Source organism: Silurus aristotelis (genome assembly GCF_946808225.1).
Source record: "Silurus aristotelis genome assembly, chromosome: 4".
NCBI classification, from domain to species: Eukaryota; Metazoa; Chordata; class Actinopteri; order Siluriformes; family Siluridae; genus Silurus; species Silurus aristotelis.
Genome location: NC_139577.1, coordinates 32,730,695 through 32,740,694, shown reverse-complemented (window position 1 = coordinate 32,740,694; position 10,000 = coordinate 32,730,695). Strand labels below are relative to the sequence as shown.

General features: G+C 37.7%; 2 protein-coding genes across 3 annotated transcripts in view; one reads left to right on the top strand and one right to left on the bottom strand.

Annotated features, from left to right (window-relative positions):
- The window catches only part of LOC310724585 (uncharacterized protein), a 195,004-nt gene that overhangs the window by 83 nt on the left and 184,921 nt on the right, over positions 1 to 10,000 (bottom strand). The window contains exon 2 of the mRNA XM_083538838.1: positions 1 to 172. This exon is cut by the window's left edge and continues 83 nt beyond it. The gene's annotated coding sequence lies outside the window, so the exon portion shown is untranslated. The remainder of the gene's footprint in view (positions 173 to 10,000) is intronic.
- The window catches only part of gpm6ab (glycoprotein M6Ab), a 70,851-nt gene continuing 63,769 nt past the window's right edge, over positions 2,919 to 10,000 (top strand). Inside the window, exons 1-2 of one of the 2 annotated variants that reach the window (XM_083538853.1) lie at positions 2,919 to 2,965; positions 3,407 to 3,549. In XM_083538853.1, the coding sequence (XP_083394979.1) occupies positions 3,546 to 3,549 (4 nt within the window). In that variant the 5' untranslated portion in view covers positions 2,919 to 2,965; positions 3,407 to 3,545. Of the gene's footprint in view, positions 2,966 to 3,068; positions 3,550 to 10,000 lie in introns of those variants that run through there. The other variant, XM_083538855.1, reaches the window with a different exon arrangement.

The following is a 10,000-nucleotide window of genomic DNA, read 5'->3' as shown; positions in this document are numbered from 1 at the left end:
CTACATCTTCCTCTTTCACACCAACTACCTGCATGTCTTCTCTCACCACATCCATAAACCTCCTCCTTGGTCTTCCTCTTTTCCTCCTTCCTGGTGTCTCCATCCTCAGCATTCTCCTACTGATATACCCCATGTACCTCCTCTGCACATGTCCAAACCATCTCAATCTCACCTTCCTCACCTTGTCTTCAAAACGTCCTACATGTGCTGTCCCTCTAATAAACTCATTTATAATCTTGTCCATCCTCGTTACTCCTAATTAACATCTCAACATCTTCAGCTCTGCTATCTCCACCTTCTTAGTCACCAGAAATGTGCTAAATGCTTTAAATGTAAATAATATTGCTTTCCACAATCTTAAGGAGTTCCCACAAGTGTTGAGTGCTTGTTGGCTGCTTTTCCTGCACTCTCTGGTTGTTTTAGTGTCTTTGTGACTCTGCGCCATCACAAGACCTGTCCTGCACATTTCACAGATCGAGATCTGGGGAATTTGGAGACCTTGAATAATTCGTAAAATTTTCCTGTTCTGCATAACATCAAAGTACCATTCATGTAAACACCAGGACCCAAAGTTTCAGAAATCTGAATATCAGAATACTTTATTGATCAAACAGGGAAATTGTTGCTTACAGTATAATTAAAGTAAAATATGGAAAAATCAAAGAAAATAAATGTAAAACAAAACTTATTAAGATGTATATTTAATATAAAGGCTGTGTGATCAATGAATTTCTAATCTCATTTAAAGATACTGTATCAAATGTGCAGCAGCAGTGAACAGATGGCAGATTAAGTCAGAAAAAGATTTCCAGTAGAACATTAACCAAAGAACCACACAACCTCCACCAGCTCACTTTTGTCCTATAGTGGATCCTCGTGCGATCTCTTCAGCACGCAAGTGACAGACATACTGTCCAAATGAGGTCTAAATGATGTAACAGAAAAACTGGTAATCAGACAAATTCACCTTCGTCCATTGATCTCCAGTCCATTTCTGATGCTCAAGTTTTGTAATAGCTTTAAGTGGTGTAAAGGAATCAGCATGGGCTCTCTGACTGCTTTGAAGAGACCCAGATAAATACCCAGCTAGAGCTTTTTATCAGAGCCAGCATGAACCTTCTCAGCAATCTCCGCTACATGAGATCACTTCCTAAACATAGATGATGAACCTGCTCCTGTCTTTCCTTAGACCACTTGGTAGGTACTAAGCACTGCATACTAGATACGCCCAACATCAGTTTTGGAGATGGTTTGGTCCAGGCATCTTGACATCTCAGCTTGGTTCTTGTCAAAGTCTTGTGGACACCTGACCCCAAGATTATTATGTGCCTTTTGAATGTCCTGTTCCAGATTTAGTCCTCATCTTCTCTTTTAAAAAGCTCCACTCTCCTGAGAAGATGTTCCATTAGATTTTGTGGAGATTTGTGCTCATTCAGCAACAAGGGTGTAGTAAAGTCAGGTAGTGATGTAGGTGAGAAGGTGAGGAGGCCTGGGGGTGCAGTCAGCGTTCACGTTCATCCCGAAGGTGTTCATTAGTGTTGGAGGCCTTTAGCAGTTTAGTTTATCATCCAAACCTTTAACCCATGTAAAGCAGATCTTCATGGAGCTGGAGCTTTGTGCACTGGAGCATTGTCATTCTGGAACTGATGAATCACACATTCAAAAAATAAGCATCTAAATATAAGTAATAAACTCATGATTTAGGAAGATACAGACTAGAAACAAGTCGAATGATCTGCCAGTGCAGATAATTAATATATAATTACACTTGACAAGATAAATTATAATCTTTATTTAATGTGTTAAATGCTAATAAATATGTTGTGATAGAAGAGTATCTGTGAGAGTGAAAGGGAAAGTTTATAGGACTGTGGTGAGACCTGAGATGTTTTATGGTTTAGAGACAGTGGCATTGAGTAAAAGACAGGAGGTGGAGCTGGAGGTAGCAGAGCTGAAGATGTTGAGGTTTTCGTCGGGAGTGACGACGATGGACAGGATTAGAAATGAGTTTATTAGAGGGACAGCGCATGTAGGACGTTTTGGAGACAAGGTGAGGGAGGCGAGATTGAGGTGGTTTGGATATGTGCAGAGGAGGGACATGGGGTATATCAGTAGGAGAATGCTGAGGATGGAGACACCAGGAAGGAGGAAAAGAGGAAGACCAAGGAGGAGGTTCATGGATGTGGTGAGGGAAGACATGCAGGTAGTTGGTGTGAAAGAGGCAGATGTAGAGGAAAAGGGGGAATGGAGACGGATGATCCGCTTTGGCGCCCCCTAATGGGAGAAGCCGAAAGAAAAAGAAGAAGAAGTTTAGGCATTTTTACTAAGCAACCTTTTAACCAGTTATTACAGCTAATAATAAAGTCTTAAAAGATACAAGGCCTTTAATGATTTTTCCTAATGGTAATTAATTTGCAAGTAAAATACATAAATGTAAGCTTTAATAACTAAGTAAGGACAAAAAAAATGATCTTAAAACAATCATAATCTTATACAATCTGCTCTTGCATTGTGTTTAATTTTAAAATAAGATCAATAAGATTTTTATGGCTGGAAATAAGATTGAAAGTCTTGAGTAGATGAGGAGTTTTTGCAGTGCCCAATAGACTTGTGTGCCTTCAACTTCGAGGTAACAGTTTGTGGAAGAAGCTCATATGCCTGGAACAGTCAGGGGTCCTGCATTTCTAATTTCTCATTCTTTATATTGATATGGTACATAAATGAGTGTGGACATTTTTTTTCTTAAAATGGAAATGATTTAAACATCAGCCATGCATCAAAATTTTTTGTTAGGAATCTGCAATGTAAAAAAAAATGTGTGTGCTTCCACACAGCGACCACCAGATGTCGCTGTGTGTCCTCCAAAATCCTGAACCGCACCAGTAGTAGAGGGTTAAAGGGGTGTGTTTCCTCCAGATCTGCTGCTGAAGCTTTACAGAGTTGCCACTCTTTCACTGATCAGGATGTGAGCATGATCTTTATTCATTTGTTTCCTGTTCACTTTCACTCCTGAATTCAACAACCTCTTTGTGTGTGTGTGTGTGTGTGTGTGTGTGTGTGTGTGTGTGTGTGTGTGTGTGTGTGAGAATCTGTAAATAAGATCTTTTAATATCTTCTCTCATCTGCATGTGTTTAATGATTCAGCAGATGCCTTTGTGTTTCTCGGTCCTGCTCTGAAACATCTGTAAAATAGACTCTAGAGAGTGAAATGTGCACTGCAGTATGTAACATCATCCTGAGACTAAATACGGACCGTAGTGGGTGTGGAGAGAGAGTCAGAATTAATTTAAAAGACAAAAGAGAGAGAAAGAGCGATAGAAAGAGCAGGATGAATAACCCTCCATTGATGGATTTCTCTCCTCCTCCTCTTCTTCCTCCTCCTCCTCTTTCTGTCTGCACTGATTAGAGCTTCTGATCCTCTGCGGGACTGAGCTGAGCGACCCACATCACCACGCTGCTGAAGAGTCAAACTGAGGACTAGCTGAAAACTCAACACTGCTTCAACACCAACCACTGAAACCCTGCGGCTGAAACCAGTGTTCGACATGGGTGAGTGTGAAACGTCCACTATCTACTATTCACACCCACATTTCAAACAAACGCTCACAAAGTTCAAACAACTCTGGATTCAACACCGCACATGTTTCATTGAGGTGTTTATTCAGGGAGCATTTATACTGAGTCGATTCAATACTTGGGGTTTTTCCTACAGTAATTGTGGTGTGTCTTTAGCATCTAAACACTGTAAGAGTGAAGGTTGTATTCTGAAGGTTGCACATTTTAAGTGTTTAACGCAGCTGTAGGTGTTTGACACATACATTCGACTGTATTTGCTTGCTGAAGGTCTTTAACCATTATTTGTTGATTACTTTCAACACTGTATTTCTGGTCGTTGTACTTTTGTTTGCTGTTGTAAGTGTTTAAAACGGCTGCAGGTGTTGATTCAACACTGTAAATGTTCAGGGAAGGTCGTGCATTTTTTTTTCTCAACACTGTACAAGAGAATGTACTTTTCAATGTACCAATTTTAGGTGTTTAAAATGGTTCCAGGTGTTGAATGACCTTGTAAATTCTGCAGTTTTTGTTTAAACAAGAGGGGTTGAATACGTTTAGAACCCCCAAACTGTATTTGTGGTTGTTGTGTGTTCCTTCTTGTGCTTAAAATGGCTGCGGTATTGATTCAACAATAAATGTTCAGGGAAGGTCTTTAAGTCTTCAACATTTCAGTCTTAAATTTGAATTTGCAGTATTTATCCAATCTCATCTCATTTATCTCAAGGTTGTACTTTTCGATTTACCACTATGCTAGTATTTAAAGCCACTGTAGGTATTGATGGAATGTGTTAATTTTGCAGTATTCGTTTTGTTACTCTTTGACTGTTCCACTTTGAAAGTGTTTAAAGTGGCTGCCATTTGTTGATTCAACACAACCTCAACACCGTAAAGTGAAGTTGTTATACTTTCATTTACTATTGGAAGTGTTTAAAACAGCTGCATGTGTACTGTAAATGTTAAGGAAAGGTCTTTAAACAATGAACATTTCAGTCTTGAATTTATACGTTGAGTATTTATATCATTAACACTGTACGAGTGAAAGTTGGAGTTTTCAATATTGCATTTTGTAAGTGTTAAAAGTGGCTGTAGATGTTAATTTAACACTTTCATTCTGTAGTATTTGTTTTGTTAATGTGTGTAACCTGCACATGTTGATTTAGTTTGCTGTTCTAAGTGTTTCAAACGGCTGCAGGTGTTTATTCAGGATGCTAATTCAACAATGTATGTATTTAGTCATGGTCTTTAACTATTAAACTTTTCAGTCCTGAATTTGAATGTGCAGTATTTATCTCATTAACCATGTAGGAGAAAATGTTGTAATATTTAATGTCAAAGTTTAAAGTGGCTGTAGGTGTTGAATGACCTTGTTAATTTTGCCATTTTTATTTGTAAAAGTGTTTAACCTGCACGTGCTGATTGTGTGTAGAACCTCAATACTGTAGCAGTGGTTGTTGTGCTTTTTTTCCCTGTTGTGATTTGATTCCACAATTCAATGTTTAGTGAAGGTCTTTAACCATTCAGCATTTAAGTCCTGAATTTGAATGTGCAGTATTTATCTCATTAGTACTGTACAAGTGATGGTTGGATTTTGAATATTTTACTTTGTAAGTGTTTATAGTAGCTGCAGGTGTTGATTAGACACATTAATTTGACTGCATTCGTTTGGTGAAGGTCTTTAACAAACATTTGCTGATTGCTTTCAGGACCTAAACACTGTATTTGTGGTCATTGTACTTTTGTGCCTTGTTGTAAGTGTTTAAAAAACCTTGAGATAAATCAGATCAGATAAATACATTCAAATTCAGGACTGAAATGTTGGGTCAGGGTTAGGGTTTAGGGTCAGGGGTAAAGATGTTCACTAGACATTTATAATGTTCCACTTTGTCTATTTGGCCTTGTTAATTCTGCAGTTTTTGTTTTATAAAGTGTTTAACGTGCAATTGTTGATTGTTTTTAGAACCTTTATACAGTATTTGTGATTGTTGCACTTTTGTTCATTGTTGTAACTGTTTAAAAAGCCTGCAGGTGTTGACTCAACACTGTAAATGTTCAGTGAAGGTCTTTAAATTTTAATTTTGAATTTGCATGTGCAGTTTTGAAATAGCTGTAGGTTTGTGATGATAATTTGACAGTATTTGTTTGGTACAGGTGTTGATTTAACATGCTAATTCAACACTGTATTGTGTTTAGTCAAGGTCTTTAACTATGCAACATTTTAGTCATGAATTTAAATGCGCAGTATTGATCTCAATAACACTGCATGAGGGAATGATGTCATTTTCAATATTTTTTTCATTTTTTTAAGTGTTTAAAACTGCTGCAGGTGTTGATTCAACACTGTCAGCATAGTTCTTTAACAATTTAACATTTCAGTCCTGGAATTTAATTTGCTGTGTTTATCTCATAACACTGTACGAGTGACGGTTGTACTTTCAATTTGTCTTCGTAAGGGTTTGATATGTGTGTACAAATTAATACTGCAGTATTTGTTTTGTGAAGGTATTAAACCATTTGTTAATTGCTTTAAGAATCCCAACAGCTGGTAGTAGTGGTTGTTGTAGTTTTTTTGTTGTGTTTAAAACAGCTTTAGGTGTTGATGTGACAGTAGCATTACAGTGGTTGTTGTACATTTGTTTTGATGTAAGTGTTTAAAATGAACGTAGGTGTTTATTCTGCAGTTTTTTTTTTTCTGTTTTCTTCAATACTTGAAAATGTGTTTATGACTGCTGCGGGTGTTGATTCAACACAATAATTTAACATCGTTTGTGCTCAGTAGTCCTTCAGCATTTCAGTCCTGAATTTGAATGTGCAGTCTTTACTTTAGTAACTCTATAGTAGTGAATGTTGTCCTTTAATTGTATGCCTTTGTAAGTTTTCCGGATGACCATCAGAGGTGGGAAGTAACGAAGAACAAATACTTCGTTACTGTACTTAAGTAGATTTTTCTGGTATCTACTTTATTACACTATTTATTTTTTGGACAACTTTTTACTTTGACTCATTACATTTTCACACAAATATCTGTACTTTCTACTACTCACATTTTCCAAACAGACTCATTACTTTTGGTTTTATTTATTTGGTGAAATGTCAATATTTTTCTTCTCATTGCGCCGTTTTCAGCCAATCAACCGATTTCCTGTCATTTCACAGCTTTTTCAGTCCACTGGTGTATCATTTCCTGGTTATCACACCACAGACGTAGACTAGTTTATGAAGCTCACAACAACGTGGCAGAAGACCACAAGAAGTCTGGGGTTAACGTGGATGAGACAGAGGAAGTCAGTGATGTAAACATGACCGAGAACAGAAACATTCCTGATCATCATCATCTTTTCTCTGCTTGTGTTCTACATGTGGATGTTCAGTCTGGATACATTTATTAGAGAACAAAATTTGTAATTAGTTTTGTATAAATATATTCATTAGGGCTTCAAAATGCAAATTAATTTGAACAGTGATGGTTTTAATAACGCGCGATTCATGCAGCCGCATTTCTCTTTGACCATTTTTAATAAAAATGTAAATAAATAAATATTAAAGAGGCCAAATTAAAATCTTCAGCGCAGCACACGTTTATTTACGACGTCCTGTCTTTACTCAGATATAATAAATAAATAAATAAATAAATAAATAAATAAATACAATTATTTTTAATCAGCAAACATGCGCCAAGTCTCAAATCAGTACCAAAATCCGCCATGATGCACACAATGAATGAATTCTCATAACGCCAAAACTACCTAAAAACGAACTTAAACTCTTTACAGACACACAAACATCATAAATATATGGATTGAAATCTCGAAAAGACTACTTTAAAATAAACCAATTAACATCGTATACAAATTTTCTCTGATTTTGTAATCCATATGAAACTGATAAGAGGTGCAGTTTCTCCGGTATCACCTCGTTAACCGTCCGTGTGGAAACATAGCAAAGGTGCTGTTAGGCGTCCTGATAATTTACGTCATTTAAAACACCATAATTACTTTAAAACGTTTACAATAATATTTTGTCTTCATGTCTTATCTTGGGTTTGTAGTTAAGTACATGTCAGAGCCCAAATTTCTTTACTTTAACTTGAGTAAAAAAAGTATAGTTTTTTAAAACAGGAGTATCTGCACTTCTACTTAGAGAAAGGATGTGTGTACTTTTGCCATCTCTGATGACCATAGATGTTGATTCAACCTACTGTATTTTTTCAGTGTATTTGTTTGAATAAACACTTTTCGCTATGTGCTATGCTCAGCACCAGAACACAGCAACAATAGGGTTGAGGTAAAAGCTCTAGAGCAGAAGATCTCCACTCCAACCTATTTAAAGCATATCTTCATGGAGCTGGCTTATCATGCTGGACCAGGTTTGAGTCCCGTAGTTCAAGTTAAGGGAATATGTTCTGCTAGCAAATCCAAAGACGTCCAATACAGTTGTGTGTCTCCAACTTTGTAATAACAGTTTGAGGAAGAACCAGATACGGCTGGAAAAGTCAGGTGTCCTCAGGTTTGTGTTTAACAGAGGTGGTAAAAGTCCACACATCCTTCACTTAAGTAGAAGTGCAGATACTCATGTTTTAAAAGACTCCGGTGAAAGTTAAAGTTATGACGTGCACTTTTTCTCTCAAGTTAAAGTAAAGAAGTTTGGGCTCTGACATGGATTTCAGTAAAAAGTAGTCATGAGGAACGTCTCTGTTCTCAGTCATGTTTACATCACTGACTCCCTCTGTCTCATCCACATTAACCCCAGACTTCTTACTGCCTTCTGCCTTGTTTATTGTTTTCATTGTGAGCCTCGTAATCTAGTCTAAGTCTGTGGTGTGTGAAAGAGACAGGAAATAATACACCAGTAGTAGATTGAAAAAGACACGCCATGACAGGAAACAGGTTGATGGGCTGAAAACGGCACAATGAGAAGAACAAATATCGATTATGTCACCGAATAGATAGAAACTAAAGTAAGCCTGTTTTGAAAAGTTGTCTGAAAAATAGATAGTGAAGTAAAATACTAATACCAGAAAAATCTACTCAAGTACAGTAACGAAGTAGTTGTACTATATTACTTCCACCGCTGGTGTTTAATAACGTGTATGCACAAAAGAATAAATATTTAGTAGAAAGAATGTAATCCTAATGGGATAAACAGCACACCTATGTTCTGCATGCTGTTTAATTTTGTGTATGTTCCAATTGTGTGGATTACAATTAACACCATTCAGTGCCATTTATCATTAAACCAGGCTTTAAGATCGTTCTGTTTCTTCCACTGAAGGTGTGAAAAAAGTGTGTTAGTGTTGATAGTTAGTGTTTACGTGTGTAGTCTAAAGCCTGTGTGTTGGATTCTGTTACATAACTGTGCTTTAGGAACACTTTTGGATTGCAAATGTGTGGGAGGAGACTTGACTCCAACTGTCGATTACAACACAGAGCATTTATGTACATCAGTACGTCTACATAACCATCTCACACACACACATCATGTCCTGTCCTAGACACACAGAAAGAATAGCCCAGTGATGTCAGGAAGTTGGGGTCAGCCATGATACAGCACCCCTGGGACACAAAGGGTCAAGGGCCCAAGTGTGGCCGCTGGGCAATACTGGGGCTTGAACCCCTGACCTTCCAAATCAGAACCCAGAGCCTTGACCACTGAGCTACCAGTTCCTCCCCACACATACACCAAGCTCTGTGATGGAAAGGTTGGTGTGATGTAACAGAGTTTTTACAATCACTCTATAGATCAGCAGTCCCCAACCTTTTTTGCGCCACGGACCGGTTTAATGTCGGACAATATTTTTACGGAGCGGGTGGATAAATACAACTAAATAAAATTATACGACCATAAAAACTGGTATTTTCTAAATATTATAATAAACGTGAATCCACTGTGTTGTTATTTTTTCATTCTGCTCACTTGGGGGTTTGTATGTAGCGGTAATGTATTATGTGTTAGCGGCCGGAGCTCCTTTAAGAAGGCAGCGGATGGAGGTAAGACATGTGACCCAGGCATCATGACATGCATCAAGAGTGAGTCATAGACAGATGTGGTGGAGAGAATCCGGTCATTTTCCAAAATAAAAACGTTCAGAATCAGAACCAAGTGGTGACTGTATTAAGAAAGAAACCTTGCAAGAAACTGGACTCAAAAGGAAACCCATCCTCATTTGGATGTCATATAAAATCCATTTATTAGAGCTCCATCATTGTTGAGGTTATCAAACTATTTACAGTCTCATAGTAGCAGACTGCTTATATTACTTACAGTCCAGATCCATCTTCATGGTCCGTAACCCTTATCTCGGATTAGGCTGTTCTTGTGGAACCATCCTCAGCTGCAGTGACTGGTGTCAGGATGAATCAAGCCGGTCCAGAAAGAAGAAAGGGGCATGATCATTAGTACCTCAGGAGCTTGTTTGTCTCCACAGAGATATACAGTACCACCACCCAAA